The following is a 20,612-nucleotide window of genomic DNA, read 5'->3' as shown; positions in this document are numbered from 1 at the left end:
AGTAAAATAATAGCGATGGCAAACAATCGATCACGTGCTGTCTATATCGAAAGTCACGCCCTCAAATATATTCTGATGCCGAAATAACAAACGCTCAGTTTTCAGTCACATTTTGATTTTACGAACATACCAGGTTATTTCATAAATGAACTGCTTGTTCAGGTGTGCTGGGGGTAATATTCAAAGCATATTTTAATGTTGTGAAAGGCTAATGTATTTTATTAGCATATTGTTACAATTAACCACCGTCACATGTTGTTTTTTTCCAATTAAAAAAGAAGAAGAAGCAAATCTAGTTATGGTAATGAAGAGAACAACCAAGGGAATAAGTTTTTACTCAGAGGCACCAGAACAGGTTCATGAAGTCATAAACTTTACTACATATTTTGAATGTGACAGCATGACCACAAAGTGACGAATATGACGAAATTAGTTGCCCTTTAATCGTCATTTGAGTTAGAATAAACATTTATTAATACCTCATTAAATTAAATACAAATTAGATTTTTAATTCTTTTATTTATTTAGATATTACTATAGTAATGTATTCTCCAATATTTTAATTTAAAACAAAGTAAAGATAAATTACAAATACTTTTAAATGAATTATTGACCAGTTAATAGATACTTCAAAACGATTTCACAAAAAAAAACTGAATAAAAAAGGAATTTCAGAAACCATTTTCAAATTCCAAATTCATAAAACAGATTTCAAAATCTTTTTTAAAATACAGCCTTCCACACTTCCAATCCGTTAAGATATTAAGATGTTTAACACTTTCATCTTTTTGTTGTTGTTGTTTAGTTGTTTGCTTTGCAACTTTCTAATTAATATTTTCAAACGGTCTTTGAACGCACCCTATGTTTCAAAAAGCAGCAGCTGGCAGAGTCCTCTCACTTGACTCACAAAGAAACAGGAGTACCTCCATTAACATTGTAGTAGTATCTTATTATGACTGCTTTGTTAAAGTATCACCTACCAGATAAACCAGTGTTTACGACACGCGGTGAGCCGTTTCACACGTGTTCTTATCTAAACGCTTAACTGCGCCTGTGCTGCTCCGCGCTGAGTAAAAAGCTTCGCAATCGGGTTTGACCGTCCCTCGCTGGCTTCCGTAGTTCACTGAGAAAACATGGCTTCACGCACAAGCAAGACATTTCTGTCCCTAGGTCGAATAAATATCCCTCTCCTTGGATTCAATAAACGATCCGGTAAAGCCACATATGCAACGGCTCTGTCTATAAATTCTTCTTCTGGAAATAAAGGTGAGTTTCACTGTCGCTATAAGGGAATTTATGCCAATTCAAAACCATAGCTGCAAGCTAAGCTAACTGCATGAAGTGCTGTTATTAACAAGAGTAGCTATAGAATATCCTGTGTAGACTTCTGTAGCATCCAAACTTAGGTGACTAGTTAAACGAAAAGCGGATTTGTCTGGTGACCATGTCTGGGTTGTTGAAAGTCTTTGATGTCCTTTTGAGCTTCCTATATCTGTTTTTGCTTCACCATGTGTCACTACCTGGGCTGTCAGTGACCACACTGCTCATCACAATCAACCGAAAGATAGACACTTGCTGTAAATTATGGCAGATCATCATTACAAGAAAAAACTCTCCATTGCTCTCGCAAAAAGATGTGTAGGCACAGTAGCAGCAGAAGTACAAAGACATAGGGCTGCTCGATTATGGCAAAAATGATAATCACGATTATTTTCACTGAAATTGAGATCTCGATTATTTGACGATATTTATTTAACAATAACAATGTATTGAATAATGGCTTTAAAGATTGTCATAAAATAGTGTGCAAATACTGATAACAGTGCAAATGTTTGCAATATAAAAAATTAATGAAAAATGTAAACATCTATGTTTAGTGAACTTTGCAGTGTTGCTCTGTGGTGCAGCTATGACACTGTAGCAGAGTTTACACACTATGTCTACTTGATCCACGTCTGACTCCGCGAACCCATAATGTTTCCACACCACTGAAGTTTTTTTTTAGTTTTTTTTTTTACCTCTTTTCAACCAGCGGCAGTCACTCTCCTCTCCAAATAACTTCTGCTTAGCTTTCCGAGCTTCCGCTTCCCTCGGGTCCCCTTAATCAGTGGTCCCCAACCCCCGGGCCTCGGACCGGTACCGGTCCGCGAGTCGTTTGGTACCGGGCCGCGAGAGTTGAGGCTCAGGTGTGAAATGTATAGTTTTCAGAGTTTTTATCGGTTTTCAGCGTTATTTTGTTATCGTTTTTATCGTTTACTCGGTTTTCCTTGGTCTTTTCATGTGTGTTAGTAATAATGTTTTCGGTACCGGTACTAGTTTTATTTTGTTGTATTTATCTGCGGCACCTTAAAGGCCGGTCAATGAAAATATTGTCGGCATAAACAGGTCCGTGGCGCAAAAAAGGTTGGGGACCGCTGCTCTTAATTGTTGTGACACGTGTTCGAAATGCAGAGAGGTGCGCTCGATTTGTCACACGGAGCAGCGCGAGAGTAAAGTACGAGGGAGGGGCTAATAATTGGCTCAGTCATTTTTAATGATCGTTGAAAGCCCAGATCGTAATCGTGATTAAAATTCGATTAATTGAGCAGCCCTACAAAGACAGATACTTATAGACGGTCTATGAACGAAGGCTCCTTTATCCAATTTTTCATTCCACTCCTGAGAAAAGAGAGTAATGCCAAGGCTAGTTAACTAAAACCAAAAAAGTAAAGGTAAATTTGAAAAGAACGTTTCAGTTAACCAAAATCAAATTAACCAAAAATAAAAGTAAAAACTAGATTCTATATTTGTTTATATAGCTCCATCTGTCAATAATGGTTTCACCAAGGTGCTTTATATTGCAAGGCAAAGACCTTACAATTAATAGAGAGAGAATCTCAACAATCAGGCACGCTGCTATGAGCTAGGGCTGGGCGATATTACCCAAAATTCATATCTCGATATAGCCCCTCCTGGCTGCATGTCGTTAGCGCGGTTAGCTCGCTAACACGTTGACACCGTCCAGCCCCACGCACGGGGCGATCCGAGGTAACTCGCTAACGGAGATTTTCCTCTTTCATCTTGTCATTGCCTGCAGGTAAAGCTATGGGGGAGGGGGAGTTGTGTTCAGTGAAGGAGAGGCGAGGCCGAGTAACGTTGCGTAGAGACATAAGTGGATGAAAGAGAGGCAAACCTGGGCTCCACAAGTATAATTATAACGTAACATAGACTATATCGATATAAACGATATTGTCACATCTTATATCTCGTATGAAAATATATCGATATTTTTAAAAAACTCGATATATCGCCCAGCCCTACTATGAGCAAGTGCTTTGCAAGAGTGGGAAGAAAGAACTCCCTTTTAACAGGAAGAGTAGACCCAGGCTAAGGGAGTGGCAGCCACCTGCTAGGATACATTGTGGGGCTAAGGGGAAAGAAGAGATAAAATAATAGTTAAAGTAGCAGCAAAAGATGGTCCTAAACTTTAATTACCTCTGCCAAGGAGGTTATGTTTTTGGTAGCGTTTGCATGGCAGTCTGTCTGTAAACACGGTAGTTCGAAAGGTTTTGAATGGATTTTGATAAAACTTTGTAGGTGTGTAGAGCAGAGACATGTTAATCCATCAATGTCTTCAAGGTCAACTTAATGATTTATTGATCAAAAATTGAGAAAAAGCATTATAATGCAAGAACTGAATCTTACAAGTGTGGTATGTGTTGTCAATGTATAGCAAGTGCTGTATAAAGATTTTAACAAATTGTCACATTTGACCTCTGACCTCCTCTTCAAGGTAGATTGTTTTGAAGGTTAGTGTGATAATAGTGCTATATATAGCTATTTAAAATGATAGCTTTTCAGACTGATGAGAACATGTTGGCATGGGATACTTCAGTATAGTTTACTCATTTTGTTTTTATTTTGTTATGTTCATTATAATAACAAGTTCTATTCAAGTACATCATTTACATACATGTAGAGTGATAATAAGAATAATTTTTAGGTGTTTAACTCAGTCAAACACCTTTTTCATTTGATATTTATTACTTAACAATTAAATGAATGCTACACATTTACTTTATCCATATAAGAAATACATATACTAAATTTATTTAAAAGCAAAGTTAACTGAGTTCTTGGTTTACAGTGGTTTATTTATCTGTGCATTGACAAACTGAATTAAGAGCAAAAAAGCAAAAGTGAAACAAAGGTCCTGCATACAATACACAACCTACTGTTTGTTAAGAGTGTGTGATCACAGATAAAGTTGCTAGATGTAGTCTAATGTTTAACAACGTTGTGACATTTACTCTATTTGAGTGTTTTCATAAAAATATAATGTATATAATACTTTATTTTAGGCCTTCCAGACAGAGGTGGTAGAGGACCCTTTGTTCGAAGGCCCAGAAGAGAAGTGAGTGTGCAGCTTTTATCAAAACTGAGTGTAACACAATGCATGCACTTTGAATGATACGATAAAAAGTTGCCATTGTGGCTATACAACAACCACCACAAAAAAACAATACATAAAGACACACACAGGCACGATTTTTTTCCCTCATGGTTTCCTTTGCACTCTGTGTGGGGTTAAAGGCAGGGGAGCCCAGGACAGGAAAGATGCCAGTGGATCAGGACTGGACTGCAGTTTATCCATCGGCCGCGCCCTTCAGGCCAGGATCCGTCCCCCTCCCTTTGAGGATGGGGTACCCTGTGAAGGGGGGCATTCCTCCAGAGAAGAAAGGCAATTTGGAGCTAATCAAGGTCAGACCTCATTACTTCCAGCATGCCCTAAAGAGGCCCTAAAGAAAACAACATTTTCTCCTCAGATAAAGTGATAAATATGCACAAAGTATGAATTAATCTGATAAAGAATGACAGAACAAATGGTTTTGTGATGAACTGAATGATTATTTACACAACATTTAGCTGCACACGTTTGACTCTGGGCTGTATCTGGATGTATTCTCTTTGTTTATCTTTGATGGTTTGAGTTAATTGAAGCTGGCGAGTGCTCCTGCAGTTCCAGTTGAGCCCTTTTTGCTCTCCTGCATGGCTTTAGTCGCTGTATCTCTGTGCCCGGATTACTGAGCTGCTATGTCCAGACACCAGCTGCTCTATCTGGACTCAAGCCACTTGCAGATCCGCTAGTTTCACCCATCACAGCTGGATATCTGCAGCATAACAATATTGATTTCATTCTCTCAGCTCATCATGAGGAGCTAAACTGCTGTATGTCCCTTGGTTACGCTTGGTGATTTGTTTTTTTCTTTTTTAATTATAAGTCATAGATGGGTTTTTGTGTAATCGTTTGCCACGACTGTGAACCATTAAGTTTACTTTGGTGTCAGTATAGGATAATTTATATAATTGTTTGTCTTATAATATCCTTCACTCAAAAGGATCAAGCGGATTTTGTTTTTCACTTTGTTTACATGCCCTTTAAAAGCAGCGTATTCTGAACAATTCAGTGCTGAATGTTTTTATCTAGAGCATTATAATGATTCTGTGTTTGAAATGTGTCACTTCTATTTTCTGGGATGTAGATATTTCTGTAACTGCTGTCCAACATTTTGGCCCATAGATTTATATATTATATACCTTACAGTTTCCAGCATTTACATTGGATAGCATCTATATGTTTGTGTTTTACTTTATGAATGAAAAGATGAGCAATCCATTTTTAGGGGCATTAAGAAACTCAACCTTTTTATATAATTTTAAACATATTTATACATATTTAAAGCCTTAAACCATATTTGGTTTGCTTATCTTTCAGATCCAGACCTTTTATCTTGAAAGGTCGGGTTCAACCAACTTATTCTAATATACACTTTATGGATCCTCTTAATATGATTTGTACAATAAGATTTTTTTTGTTTTTTCCAAGCTTTTATTTATGCAGATCTGAAAATGTGCAAGTAGATCATAATAGCAAAAACATGAATATGTGGAGAATGAGCAAAAAGTTCCACCAATAAAATTTTAAAAACAGAAGATATCTGTATTTAGGGGCACCACAGTGATGTAGTGGTTAGCACTGTCACGTGTTCAAATTCTGTTCTGCTACTCCAACATCCTCCATTAATTAAATCAGAACAAACACGTAACACCTCCAACAGGGGTTAAGGGTGAAGATGGTTTGAACTCGGTTTTGATATATTCTATTCAAAAGAATAGAATTTAGAGGGCCTTTGTTTATCATCACTTTAGTGGCCTCCCTCTGCAAGCGGAGTGTTGTGGTGGATCAGTGAGCATAATGATGTGCTTTCAGTAGGAGAAAAGGGTATAAATCAACCATTCAGCCGTCATCTTCAGCTTATCTAATTCAGCGTCGCAAAGGAGCTGGAACTTGTCCCAGCTGTCATAGGGCAAGGGGTGGGTTACATCCTGGACAGGCAGACAGTGGAACTGATCAGTATAGTTTTTTTTTTCCAGACTGATACCGATATTTGATGATTTAAAAATTCCAATATTCTAATATATTGGCCGATATTTTTTTCCTTTGTTTCAGACGCACAAAAGATATATATAGCTAGTCATAACGTTTGTTTAATATATTATATTGCATAGATATATATAATTCATCTCTAGATAACATAACGATGCAGTTTAAAAACAGGGAAGTTACAGAGTGCCCCCTAATGGACAAACTATGACACATCAATGCTTATTCCCACCTCTTTTACTTTTTAAATTTTCATTTTTGGCCATTGTAAATGCCAATACCAATTTATTGGGACAAAGCTAATATGGACTGATAACATCAGGCTTTAGTGGTCATTCCCGTGCAGGCCTGACAGACAGCCATTCATACCTACAGCAATTTAGTATTGCCAAATACTATTATGTGCATGTCCTTGTACTGTGGGAGGAAGATCAAATACCAGGAGAGAACTCCACAGGCGCAGGTAGAATATGGAAACTCCACACAGTGAGGCTCCACTTTTATTTATTTTTATTTTTTTATTGAAGTTATCTTTTGTGTCTGGCATTTGTTAACGAGTTATATTTGATTGAAATCGACTCTCACTGCCTCTGTCAGTTCAGTTGGTGGTCCCCGATTCCTCAGTTCAAAAAATAAGTTATAATGGATGACTTGATTTATTGGCCAAACATTGGTGTTAGCTGATATTCTTTTTGTTCATTGTCACTGGCCCGTCTGTGGTTCATGTGATCTTTACTAATGGCAGCAGCTAATGCTGAATTCATTTTGTAGCTCTTACATCTGGGAGAAATTCGAAGGCTTGTGTTCATTTACAGATAGATGGAGGTTAAAGTGCCTCAAAACGGTTTTTACTCATTCGCAATAAAGATTTCTTTAATCTTTCAAACAAATATGGGAATGCCTAATAAAACAAAGTAAACAAGAAAAATCACCTTTTTTAAACATCTGTACCAACTCAGTGGTTTAAAATCAAAGCATCTGGCTTTTCTTGTTACCATGCTCATGTTTTATCAGTAAACTGCTTTCAACTGCATCTTTCAGCTTTTTGTTGATGTTCTAACTTCTTAACACATACTTTCTGGCGCCCCACTTGCTTGCAAATCAGCTGATGCAGCCCCAGAGATTTGCTTTTGAACACTCACGTGAAATGGGTGATGTTTATGTCTGAATATAATTTAAGCTCTGTTGTAAAGGTCATGAACTGTTTGTCATCTATAGATGAATGATAGTTTGGACGTAGATTGTATCATGCAGATCATACTTGGCGGTAAAGAAATCTATTCTAGTGTGTGTGCAAATATAATGTGACATACTAGGGCTGTTCGATATAACGAAATACATCGGATGACGATATAAAAACGTCTATAGTTTCATTTTACGCAATCGTTTGTTTTGTGCGGTCGCAAAATAAACTGTTTACGGCAATATTTTTTCATCGTTTTGATGGTCACTGTAGTGGCTATATTAATTTCTTAAAGTTCTCTCTTTCTCTTATATTTTATATAACCACACTATGGATGGACAAGCGCCTGTTTTTATGCATTGTCGTTAGCAACAGCGACGGTAAGACCGTCGCGTGTCCGCTTGTTTATTTTCAACATAAACCTTTCACAATAAAGCTCAAGATCCTGTTGAGACTTTTCAAAATAAACTGAATCACGTGAAAGAGCAGATTATTTACGGATGAGAAGTAAAAAACAAACTGAAGGCCAGACAAACTCCATCCATCCATCCATCCTCATCCGCTTTGTCCGGGGCCGGGTCGCGGGGGCAGCAGCCTAAGCAAAGAGGCCCAGACCTCCCTCTCCCCAGCCACCTCCTCCAGCTTATCCGGGGGAATACCAAGGCGTTCCCAGGCCAGCCGAGAGATATAATCTCTCCAGCGTGTCCTGGGTCTGCCCCGGGGCTTCCTCCCGGTGGGACATGCCTGGAACACCTCACCCAGGAGGCGCCCAGGGGGCATCCTTGTCAGATGCCCGAACCACCTCAGCTGGCTTCTTTCGATGTGGAGCAGCAGCTGCTCTACTCTGAGCCCCTCCCGGATGGCCGAACTTCTCACCCTATCTCTAAGGGAGAGGCCAGCCACCCTTCGGAGGAAGCTCATTTCTGCCGCTTGTATCCGCGATCTCGTTCTTTCGGTCACTACCCACAGGTCGTGGCCATAGGTGAGGGTAGGGACGTAGACCGACCGGTAAATTGAGAGCTTCGCTTTTACACTCAGCTCCCTCTTCACCACGACGGACCGGTGCAGCGTCCGCATTACTGCAGCTGCAGCCCCAATCCGTCTGTCGATCTCCGGCTCCCTTCTCCCATCACTCGCGAACAAGACCCCGAGATACTTGAACTCCTCCACTTGGGGCAGGAACTCATCCCCGACCCGGAGTGGGCACTCCACCCTTTTCCGGCTGAGAACCATGGCCTCAGATTTGGAGGTGCTGATCCTCATTTCCGCTGCTTCACACTCGGCTGCGAACCGTTCCAGTGCGAGCTGGAGGCCCTCACCCGATGAAGCCAACAGAACCACATCATCTGCAAAGATCAGAGATGAGATTCTGAGGCCACCAAAGCGAAAGCCCTCCGCCACTTGGCTGCGCCTAGAAATCCTGTCCATAAAAATTATGAACAGAACCGGAGACAAAGGGCAGCCCTGGCGGAGCCCATCACCCACCGGGAACGAGTCCGACTTATTGCCGGCAATGCGAACCAAGCTCTTGCAACGGTTGTATAGGGAACGAATGGCCCGTAGCAATGGGCCAGACACCCCATATTCCCGCAACACCTCCCACAGGACACCCCGAGGGACACGGTCGAATGCCTTCTCCAAGTCCACAAAACACATGTAGACTGGTTGGGCAAACTCCCATGCACCCTCAAGTATCCAGACAAACTCCTTCATGATTTTCTGATAGAGAGCAGAATTCATGATTCCATCAATTTCAATAAGACGTCCAGGTTCTGATGTAGCAAAACAGCCACACATCATCACAATACCACCACCATGCTTGACAGTTGGTCTGATGTTCTTTTAATGAAGTGCTGTGTTAGTTTTATGCCAGATGTAACAGGACTCGAACCTTCTAAAAGGTTCCACCTGTGTATTGTCAGTCTACAGAATATTTTCCCAAAAGTCCTTTGGGTTCATGGAGATGTTTTGTTTTTTTCAGCAGATGAGACCAGGGTTTGTGTTCTTTTTGGTCAGCTGTGGTTTTCACCTTGTAACTCGTTTTTTTGGTCTCTTTCTTATTGTTGAATCATGAACACTGACCTTAACTGAACCAAGTGAGAACTGTAGTTCTTTAAGTCTTGTTCTGGGTTATTTTGTGACCCCCTGGATGAGTCGTTGATGGACTCTTGGACATGTTTATAGGCCAGTCACTCTTGGGTTATTCTCCATTTGTGGATGACTTTAACTGTGGTTTGTTTTATTTTTTGTTTGTTTTTTTAGCCTGCTTCACTTTGTCAGAAAGGTTCTGTTCAAGTTAACCCAACTTACCCACACCCAAATTTAAAAATGACATTTTGTATTTACTCTGGTTATCTTTGACTAATATTGTTTGATCTGAAGCATGTAAGTTTGGCAAATATGCAAAAGAACAAAGAAATCAGGTAGTGGGCAAATACTTTTTCACAGTTTGTAGACTTGCTGATTTAAGTTTGCCAAGAGAGTGAAATCAAGAGAGGGAAAGTTTGTCACGTTTCTCTTTTTCTCTGTTTCAGATACCAAACTTTCTACATTTGACACCAGCAGCCATTAAGAAACACTGTGAAGCTCTGAAACGTAAGTTCATATTTTACTAATCTAGTTAGAGAAAAGCAGTTTCTTTCTTTCATTATTGTTCAGCAGCACATTTAAATGCCTTTCTGTGCTATCAGCTTTCTGTACAGAGTGGCCCTCTGCCTTGGAGACTGATACCAAGTGTGATGAGCATTTCCCCATTAAATTAGAGAGCAAAGAGTATGTGTCCGCTGGCCCTTCTCTCAGAAACCCTTCAGCTCGTATCGTCCATCTCAGAGTGAGTTTTGCCATTTTTACTTGATGCTGACTTTAACTGGGTTTTGTTAATGTACAGGTGATCAAAAACCTCACATGTAAAATGAGATTAAAGATTTACTGGGATACATAATCACCAGCTGACATCGTGTCTGTCTGACTTCCTAGAAAGATCTTCATCGTCTAGTGACCTAAAATCTGCAAAATGATGCTATTGAGTCAACAGAGAGATTAGTCTTTGGTCATTACTTTATATTTCCTGTGCCAAGGCTCTGTCAATATTCTTGTTAATTGTTATGGGGTTTTTGGCAACTTTTTAGTTTTCAATAAAAGAAGTAACAACATTTTTTTTAAAAAATAATATTTGCTGAGACATTTTAATATTCTTTTTAATCCCCCTCCCAAAACTAATCCATCAATATGCAATCCTTCCCTATGAGCAGGACCATACATGGAAATGCACGTCTCTTTAACTTAACTGCAAGAATCAATTAAATGTAATAAATAATGCCCTCTTAATTGTGAAGTTACTGGGCCTGTGTTCTATTTTACAGGGTGATGTTAAGGGTAGAGGAGAGAAAAACACAACTTCCTTCAGCTGAACCTTGACAAACAAAGCTGTTGTTTCCTTGTCCCATTCTATCACACTGCCTGTAGTCATTTTAACTCCAAAAAGTGCCAAAGAAATCCTGCTTTGCATCACAAACTGCCTTTGACAAATGTGCGATTTCTTTCCCAGACTGGAATGTTTGGGGTTTGGCTTTTTTTTGTTTTGTTTTTTTTACCATTAATCGCCAGCCATCTGCTCCTGACACATTGCCTTAGATTATATCAGCAAGGTAGGAATTAAACAGTAATCCAGGTGGATTAGGCAGGGAGATAGATTGAAGGGCAAATCTCACACAGTTAGATTCCAAATCTAGAACAAGTTGACTAAGCCCTTATTTGTAAGAGGGGTGGGGGGCATCAATATTTGAATTAACATATATTTTCTATTTTTGATTTGTGGTTTAATATTTTATAGGAGGAAAATCCTGGAAATCAATTCTGTGACAGAGGTTTATTTATGCTGGACACATAGTCTCAACCATTGTAGCAGCTCTGTGCATGTTTGTAACAGCAGTACCTCAGTGCAGTGCACAAAATAAATGTTCACCTGTGCTTTGTATTACCTATAAATGGAGTAATGTTGCATTGTTCAAAGCAGAGCCATAAACAATGTAGTGGAGGTAAAATCTATCATCTCTACAAGCAGCTTATGTGATTCTGGGACACGGCATGTGTTTGATCTGTAAAAATTATAGGGTTTTTTTAATCCACGCAGTCTAAGCTTTGCAAAGGTTAAAAAAATAAATATTACATATTGCAGTTCAGACTTTAGGTTTTATTCTTAAATCCTTAGAGACAGATGTATGGTGGAGTTATAGCACATAAGCACATCACATTTGCCCTAATCTCGTTGTGAACGTCTCTTTATTTAGTGAAGTGTCACGGAAGGACTAGATTTAAATTATGTGGTAATCTATTCACATCTTCAACTTTCAAGGTAAAGCTGTCCAGTTTGAACTTAGATGACCATGCAAGGAAGAAAATGATCAAACTCCTTGGCGAGAGATACTGCAAAAACACAGATGTCCTCACCATCAAAACTGACAGGTAAACACCTCTTCCTGAAAATATAGGGTTAAAAGAAGATTAAACTGATGTCCTCGTACATTTTTTTTTTCTTCTCCTCTCTGCTAGCTGCCCGCTGAGACAGCAGAACTATGACTATGCCATGTATCTGCTCACAGTTCTCTACCACGAGTCTTGGGTAAGTTGTACATTTTTCTTCCACTCTAACTAGTTCTTGTGTCAACTGAAGGGAGGTCCGATAAATTGGCCTCAGTGACTGAATACTGAAGGAGCAGTAAACTGAGTGAGTTGGACTTACTGAACTCACAGTTTCAAACAGGATATCCATGGTAAAAGTCTTCGGCCCAACTCCGCAACTCTACCTGGTGTTAGATGGGATATTTGTGCCTTTTCTACGTCCACTTGAGTTTCTCTTTTTGTTTTCTAACCTTTTGTCTTCTTTCAACAAGCATCCATTCATTTAAAGGCCAGGTGCTGTCTGGCATTACTCGTACCCTCTACAACCCGCTGTCACTTTTAACGCATTTGCCCTGGAGAGGTTTTAGTTCAAATGCATCATGATGTCTTACCTAATGCACCACTCTATGCAATGTACAAGTGTCACAGGGCCTTCATCAGCGGAGGGTTCTTACTTGATCTATTTTTTGCCATTATAAAAAGATATGTAATTTAAAATAATTGCTTTTTAGTGTGGATATGTGAAATATAAACACAGCGCAGATTTTGTGTGTTGTCTTGTATATTTGGTTTATGAGGACAAAAGGCAAAACTTCAATATTTTAGAAAAAACAGTATCTCCTGCACTAGATACCAACAAATTGGTACCTTAGACCATTTAGCAGAAAAGCCAGTGAAGTCTTATTTTGACGGCATTTCTTTTTCAGATTTCTAATATTTTTATATTTGTAGCTTCTTTTCATATGAAATCCCTTCTTTGTCATGATCATATCATGATCACCCCAGATTGGAATAAATGCAGTGCTGAGATCTTGAGTAACCCCCTTTCGTTATATTTTGACTTTCTTATACATTTTTTAAAAGTAATCCTGAGCAATAGTTCTGCAGCATTTCTGAAGGTCTTTAAAATAATCTTCGGGTATTGGCTACTTTTTCACTAATTTTCAGACCACTTCCAAAGGAAATTTTCTTTTTTAATAACCTCCTAAGACCTGAACTCTTTCATGGCATGCATTTTTAATTTCTCTTTGCTATTTGGGCTGATTGGGACCTGATGAATGTAAAAACAAAGAATTACTTTTTTTTTTTCTTTTTTTTTTGTGCCAGATCCACACATGAGGACATTAGTTTAAATTTTGATAGAATATGAATCATTCAAGCACAACAGGTCAAGTAACTTAAGGGGCTAAACCATTGCTGTGTCTACACATAACAGATAATTAGCAAACAACTGATTTTAATTGTATTTTTAGGCACTTTGTTAATAACAGCATGTCACAAAACTGCTTAACTTGTTCCCATTTCTTTAGTTGAATCTGCAGTTACATCTACAAATGTAAAGTATTTTTGTAGCCACGAGGTGGTTCCCCAAGAGCTACTAAAACTTGGCATATCTTGACATGGTGTGCAGTGTTTCCCTAGGCAAGTTGGCAAGGCAAGGCAAGTTTATTTGTATAGCACAATTCAACAACAAGGTGATTCAAAGTGCTTTACAGAGACATTAGAAACAAGAACAAATAAAAAGCATGATTTAAAATTGAATAAAACAAGCAAATAAACTAACTAACTAATTAACAAACAAACAAACAACAGTATATAAAATCAAAACAGATAAAATCAGAACAGTAGATAAAATCAGTAGTTAAATGTAAGTTTTGAAATTTAAGCTTAAAGTGTGGATTTGGTGCTTTATTCAAATGCAGCTGAGAACAGGTGAGTCTTCAACCTGGATTTAAATAAACTGAGTGTTTCAGCTGATCTGAGGCTTTCTGGGAGTTTGTTCCAGATATAAGGAGCATAAAAGCTGAATGCAGCTTCTCCGTGTCTGGTTCTGACTCTGGGAACTGATAAAAGACCGGATCCAGATGACCCTAAAAAAATTTGAGGAAAATGGGAGAGTAGAAAACAAGAAGTGTCCTAAAAAACTATCGACAGCAGATGAACATTATCTAAAGGTCATGTCCTTAAGAAACGAAAAAAATCCAGCAAACATCCGACACGGACCCAAAACATTTTTTGACCCTTCAGTTGGTCCATCTATTGTTCACTGAAGTCTCCTCAGAAATGGTCTCAGTCGAATGACAGCTGTCAAGAAGCCATTTGTAAGGAAGAGAAACTGGGTCAAAGCCTGGGGTACACCAAGTTACACAAAAACTGAAAATGTTTTCATATCGTTTCATCTTTGGTGGCATTTACGTACAACTAGCAACATGGCACACCTTTCACTGTGGGCAATCTTGTCCATCTTGCTTAGCGATCTGAGAGACTAAAGCCCATTAGGGAGGTAGCAGAGTTGAATGGGCAGAAGGATGGCAAACAGCAGCATTGTCCAGTTGACATTTACCCACAGAAGAGGAGAAAACAGACTCCCCTCTCAGGTGTTGACCTTGATACTCATTCACATTAAGCAAACCATGCCACATCGGAGAGGTGTGCCACCAGGCCAACAGTGCTTAGGCACTGTTGGCATGAATCTGCAGCCAGCCACATAAAAGAGCACGATTGTGCAACCTCTGCCTTTAGGAGCTCTTCCTGACATGGCTTAGCCAAAAAAAAAAAAAAAAAGTTTAAGTTGAGAAAAGGCTGTTAAAGCCAGGAAGCAAAACACTGTCCACTGCCCTTTTGAACACACAATGGAAGGCACAGTGCTTGTCCAGCAGGCTTGTGGAAGCTGTGAGAGTGGCGTACTGATCAGGTTGTAACGATAGCTCACAAAGGGGCCAATTGTTAGCAGCCACCAAGGTGATTATATCTCCTCAGTCAGAGAGATGGACTTTGCCTGTTAATTCCAGTGTGTGCTAATTCAGGCCAGCGTTTGGGCTGACCGCTCAAAGCTGCCTCCAACATGCACACGCATTTACCACTAAGAGGCACTCTGCCTGCTTTTGTGCCCGCATGCCAGCACCTGTCATTTCAAGAAACTGGGGGGCATTTAACCCACTGGTGAGCTATCAAATATCCTGCCTGTTGATCAAACTACTGAGCATTGCATACAGCAAACATCACAACACTTTGCATTGTTTTATTTTGTATTAAATGTGGAAAAATAAAATGTTAGAGCGTCAGTGTGTCAGCTGCAAACCCACTCCAAAAAATGTAAAGCTATTATTCATTAAGACTCAGTCACAAGAACTGCTTCATGCTTGTGATTAACAGTAGAATAGCTGCTGCTTACCTATTCTGAAGTATTGATTGCTCTTCAGTCACTAGATCTGGACTTGCTGGAGACAGCATGGGGATCAAATATACATATATGTAGCTAATGATGGTCATTAACCTCCAAACACCTGCGAGCAGGACCCTGTTGCTGCCCTGCTTTAAGCTGCTGCACAATGGGTCGTATTGTTCTTCAGGGAATGTGATGAGAACGAGACAGGCGGCAAACGGAGAGTTACATATGGGAAATACCATCTCTGTGAGTGGGAATTGCTGAACCAGAACTCCAATCAAAATGTGGCTTGAATTACAAATCCAAACTTTCTTTTTCTTTTTCATAATTTAACCTGTGGTCATTTGTTTTGCTTGTTTAAAGTTAGAAATGTTATTCTCTTTCTTTCTTTAGAAAACTGAGGCCTGGGAGGCCGAGAAGACTGTGGCAGACATGGAGGACTACAGTTGGGAGGACAGCCCGTCTCAGAAGAATATCTTGGATGTACTCCTACGCATGAAAGTGGCAGGAGAGGGAGATGGTGAAGAAGTGCGACAGCAGCTGCTGGGAAGGAAAGACGTTCAAGACTATAAAGACTCGGTCACACGGCTGAAGAACGAAGGGGAGAGCGAGAGCAGCATGCTGCAGTACAAAGAGGCAGTCAAGAAAGTATTCAATATGTAATGTCAGTGAACAAGAGCAACAAGAAGAAACATTTTTACATACTTGGAATTGTCCCTGTACATAATGCATCAGGATATTTCAACATCATGGGTCTGAATGTGTTAGTTGTATATATTTTCACAAATATTCACTGGCATGCGAGGAGGTCATTAATACAAAGATAAAACTGTATGCGGAGTGTTTCATGACAAGGCGATGCTTTAACGCAATAAAAACATACTGTAAGAGTTACTGCTCTAACGTCTATCCCTTTCCCGCACTGTGAATTCAGAGAACAGCACCCCGTGAATGCACGCTTTCACCAGCAAGCTGTTGAAAGGTACTTTTAGTTTCATCTGTGATCTGTGCACTTTTAGGTCAGGGGCAGCCTGGTGTGATGAATTAAAGGTTAAACACTAAAAGCCACAGATCCAAAAGCAATCTGTCATCAATCCCACTAAAGACGACTAATTGATGACCTAAACAATCCTTGAATCGTAGTCATTAATTGCTTAAAAGTGCCCATTAAGTTCCACCTACTACTGGTGTAGACAAGTGGCCAATGTTTTGAGGTTTGGCATCAATTACATTTAAAGTGACTGAAGTACATCAAAATGTAGGCCAGCCAAAAGGACACTATATCGAATTTCTTAAAGAAAATGGGTGTAGGCAGCTCTTGTGTTCATTCATTGCATCAGAATGAAACCAGAACCATTGCAGCTATGTTTTTGGTTGTTTCACCTAAACCTTAATGTCACAAATTGGCTCAAAGGAGAGAGTCCACACAAGAGGTTTTCTTAAATAGAAGATAATTTATTCAACATAATCTAACCAACAGACAAACATTACAAATGGGTTGAATCCAAGTGGAGTCTAAGAGAGACTAAACAGTTAATCTATAGCCTGAAAGGCACAAGGGATCTGCACTAGCTGACAATCCTCCCATGTCAGGCAATTGATAACAGGCCAGGAGTTCCTTCAGACATTGAGATGGTGTCACCCCCCACACCATCTTAAAATCAAGGTTCCACCTCAAAACTAGAACTTAACCTAAAAAGTTATAAATCAAGGTAACAGAAAATGTAAAAAATATACCCAGTCATTAAAGTGGCAACCGCAAACTACCTGTACTCCCTGCCAGCTCCACCCATCTTACCAGCCCAGGTTTTCCCTTGTCAGAGCAAATGAAGGGCAACAGGAAACTACCAGTAAAGAAGGTATCATAGAGTAAGGTGCTTAAAACAGTTTGTTTAAAAAAAAAAAAATCAAACTGGCATAGAGAAAAGCGCAACAAGTTTCCTCCCTTAAATAGCAGTTTTAATCTTGCAAGAAAACTGGTTAATTTCAACAGCAAATCAAAGCGTTGCTCCCTGAATGAACACCAGAGTTCCTCACAATGATCCCAGCACCATATGGCCTGCCTGCAGCTACAAACAAACATCACACTTCTTTGCAAATATTCCAGCTACAAACAAACCTGGAATTAAAGTTTGAGTATGAACCAAAGTATCATACAACAAGGTTCCTCCAAAGCAAGGCTATCGAACCAATCAAGATGTCTAAAACGTTAACAAAGAGGGAACCGAACTAATTGCAGTTCTTACCCATCATACATTTACCAGTTGTGTACATTTACTGCACGCAATTGTACCACAAATATCTTTGAGAATTCCAAACACATTTGTAAGGCTTGCAGGAGAGCAAGGAGGACTACTCATAAGAAGTTCAATAGTGATGAACTAACCACAGAGTGCAGGCTATCTAGTCCTATTTATTGAGTACAAACTAATCTTAATCTCAGTCTTTAGACATATACTTGTTAGTGCTTGCACCACCAGTTCCACTGGCACCAACGAGCCAGAAACTTTGTAGTTTTTGGAAAGAAAACAGAAATGTTCCAAAGACAATTTCTTCAACCACATTCTCCACCACACTATTCAATTCATGGTATTTTTTTATTTATATAGTGCCAAATCACAACAACAGGTGCCTCAAGGCTCACTAAAAAAAAAAAAAAACAAACAAACTTGGTTGGTCTCCTAATAAACCAGTTTAATCTGATGGGATGCATGGCTCTTACACATGTGGTTAGACTCACTCAAAAAGATAAAGACATTTGGTTTGAAGACCAATTTAAAAAATAGGGATTAATCCTGCTCTCTTCCAACATCGCCTAAAAAAATAACTCAAAATTAATTAATGTATGTAATTAATTAATCTAATTCATGTGTGGAAGTCCCTAAAACTTTGGTCACAGTGTTAAATATCCAAACTAGGCTAAGTATTTATCAAACCATAAGCTAAACTTAGCCATCAACACTGCATACACTTTAATCTTACCAACAGGTTTCAATATCCCGGACAAGCCCCCATTTATGACAAATTGGCACAAATTAGGTGATAAGGAGCAAGTCCACACAAAAGGTTTACAGAAATAAAAAAATAATTTAATTAACATAATCTAACCAACAGATAAACATCACAAATAGGTTGAGTCCTGTCGGAGTGGCAGAAAGAGACTAAGCAGTTTATCTGGTCCAGCTTTTATAGAACTGGAAAACACAGGTGAGCTGCCTTAGCTGTCCATCCCCATCTAGTTAGAATAAAACAAAATACTTTAACCTAAAATAATCCTTTATGTAATCATATACATTCTAAGTAAATTGTCCTTTCATTTTGGATTTCTTCCTCAATGTTACAAAATATCCTCACTTTCAGGAGCTCTCCTTGACCAGCACGTATTTTATCAGACGCATGGAGCCTCGTTTCCCTCTCCATGATGTACTGTAGCGTCCCATCCTCTTTCTTTGACCCCTCCAGCTCACCACCAGCAGGATAGAGCAACAGCAGCTCAGCAGCACTGTGATACAAATGGCCACAGCAACCAGCAAGGTGTCAGCAGCCACATACCACCCATGTCCGAGGCCTGGTAGGGTGTCATCTCCACTGGCTCCCTCGTTGCTTACTGTGTGGTTCCTCCCATGGTTGCCCTTGGTCTCATTTAGATACAGCTTGCTGCTTTCTGTGTAGCTTATAAGAGCTGCAGAAGTTGGAGGGCTGCTGGCCAACTGAGAGAAAGTGGCGGTGGGATGACGGGTAGGGGTGGATACTGGGGATTGTGGACTTGTGGTAGAAAAAGCAGACAGAATCTTGGAATTGTAATGGCCCAGAGTGCTAACTGTGGTGAATGAAGGAGATGGAGTAATGCTATCTGGAAGAGAAGTGGTGGAGACAACTGCGGCTGTTGTTTGTGCATACTTTTTTGAAGATGGGGGAGTTTTTTCAGTGGAAGGCACAGCAGTCGTAGTTGTGGAAACTGCTAAAGGCTGACCGGTGCTCTGCAGTGCTGTGGTGGCAATGACAGACGCCTCTGTGGGGGCATGAACTCTGCCAGCTGTAGTGGAGGGTTTAACGGGCGGAGGCGGATGAATAAATTGGCGCTTGTCTGACAGCAATGGCTCTGAGGCGTTATTGCGGCTGTAGTGGTGGGGTAACACACGCACGTTAGAGGTGAAGTATTTTCCAAACACCAACAGATCAGGATCCACACCTAGAATACGAAAAAATGTGCTTGTTTGTTTGCTTTTCATGTTTTTGCTGGTGTTTTTATCTAAACGTTTAATAGCGAGTGATTTTTTTTGTTATTCCAAAATAAGTGACAACTACAAATGCTATGCATCTTTTGCAAGAAAAGCAAAGCTGGAAGCAAAACGATTTTCAGATAATTTACTTCACTGAAGTTGGGAATCTCCTATGCAACATGCTAAAATCAGAAGAAGAAATATTAGAAATATTTGATTCTCAGTCGTATATATTTGCTTTGCCGCTGGTGGGGATCGTTTTAACTACTATTGGTCACTTGGATAAATATTTTATCGACTGATCAATCATATTTTTTACATAGTACTATGCAAAAGTTCCAAACAACTCATGTCTTTACATTTTTTTTAAAGTAAGTGAAGTAGGTGCAACAGTTTACCTACATGTAAACCTACATGGAAATGCAGTATACAAGGTAAAAACAGTGGTTGTACAAGTCTAACAAAAGTCAGTATTTGATATAATGACTTTTATTCTCCATCACAGCCTGAACTCTCTGAGTGAGCTTTCTTGTAATTTCTTTAAGCAGTCTTCAGCAATAGTTCTCCAGACTTCTTGAAGGACATTCAAAGCTCTTCTTTGGGTGTTGGCTGCCTTTAGTTCTGTTCTTTGTCAAGATGATCCCACCCTGCTTCAGTGACATTAAGGTTGGGGGCTCTGGGGAAGGCCAATGCATGACTAAAAGTGTTCCACTGTACACTTTATTGTCCAGGTATACATCGACTGCATTAGGCAGTGAGTTTGGGATCATTTTCATGCAAAAAAATTAAATCATTGCCAATAAGATACTTTCCAGATGGCATTGCATGATGGATCAAAAATCTGACTGTACTTTTTTTATTTACACCATCATGTCCATGTTTTGCTGTAGACACCCGCTGCTGTACCTCTCTCCAGGGGTGTAATTTCCAGGAGGGTTATGACCCCCTCAATGATCAGACCCAACCAATATAACCCCCCCCCCCCAATAAAAT

The 20,612-nt window shown here is 39.6% G+C and overlaps 3 protein-coding genes across 5 annotated transcripts in view; 1 reads left to right on the top strand and 2 right to left on the bottom strand.

Moving 5' to 3' along the window:
* Positions 1–1,082, bottom strand: part of kcnq1.2 (potassium voltage-gated channel, KQT-like subfamily, member 1.2) — a 177,087-nt gene extending 176,005 nt beyond the window's left edge. For both annotated transcript variants that reach the window (XM_085282744.1, XM_085282747.1), the window contains exon 1: positions 981–1,082. The gene's annotated coding sequence lies outside the window, so the exon portion shown is untranslated. The remainder of the gene's footprint in view (positions 1–980) is intronic.
* mrps35 (mitochondrial ribosomal protein S35) lies at positions 1,023–16,290 on the top strand. Its single transcript, XM_085282750.1, has 8 exons — positions 1,023–1,266; positions 4,341–4,393; positions 4,573–4,740; positions 10,142–10,202; positions 10,298–10,437; positions 11,962–12,071; positions 12,159–12,228; positions 15,790–16,290. The coding sequence occupies exons 1-8, from the start codon at positions 1,134–1,136 to the stop codon at positions 16,057–16,059; spliced, it is 1,005 nt and encodes a 334-aa protein (XP_085138876.1). The 5' UTR covers positions 1,023–1,133; the 3' UTR covers positions 16,060–16,290.
* The window catches only part of mansc4 (MANSC domain containing 4), a 17,199-nt gene continuing 1,225 nt past the window's right edge, over positions 4,639–20,612 (bottom strand). The window contains exons 3-4 of one of the 2 annotated variants that reach the window (XM_085282749.1): positions 18,751–19,588; positions 4,639–4,778 (exon numbers count right to left, since the gene is read on the bottom strand). In XM_085282749.1, coding sequence (XP_085138875.1) covers positions 18,753–19,588 — 836 coding nt within the window. In that variant the 3' untranslated portion in view covers positions 4,639–4,778; positions 18,751–18,752. Of the gene's footprint in view, positions 4,779–16,879; positions 19,589–20,612 lie in introns of those variants that run through there. The other variant, XM_085282748.1, reaches the window with a different exon arrangement.

This window comes from Mchenga conophoros, linkage group LG7 (assembly GCF_057382185.1).
Source record: "Mchenga conophoros isolate Kocher_MC1m ecotype Shallow Benthic linkage group LG7, M_conophoros_male_GT1.1, whole genome shotgun sequence".
Taxonomy (NCBI): domain Eukaryota; kingdom Metazoa; phylum Chordata; class Actinopteri; order Cichliformes; family Cichlidae; genus Mchenga; species Mchenga conophoros.
This window is presented reverse-complemented; position numbering and strand designations above follow the sequence as displayed.

What these genes read in the sequence shown, in the direction of transcription:
- mrps35 (XM_085282750.1), top strand. Translation starts at nt 1,134, where the DNA reads ATGGCTTCACGCACAAGCAAGACATTTCTGTCCCTAGGTCGAATAAAT. An exon ending in TTCGAAGGCCCAGAAGAGAA is followed by an intron (nt 4,394 to 4,572) that starts GTGAGTGTGCAG and finishes GTGGGGTTAAAG; the next exon opens with GCAGGGGAGCCCAGGACAGG. An exon ending in TTCTCTACCACGAGTCTTGG is followed by an intron (nt 12,229 to 15,789) that starts GTAAGTTGTACA and finishes TTCTTTCTTTAG; the next exon opens with AAAACTGAGGCCTGGGAGGC.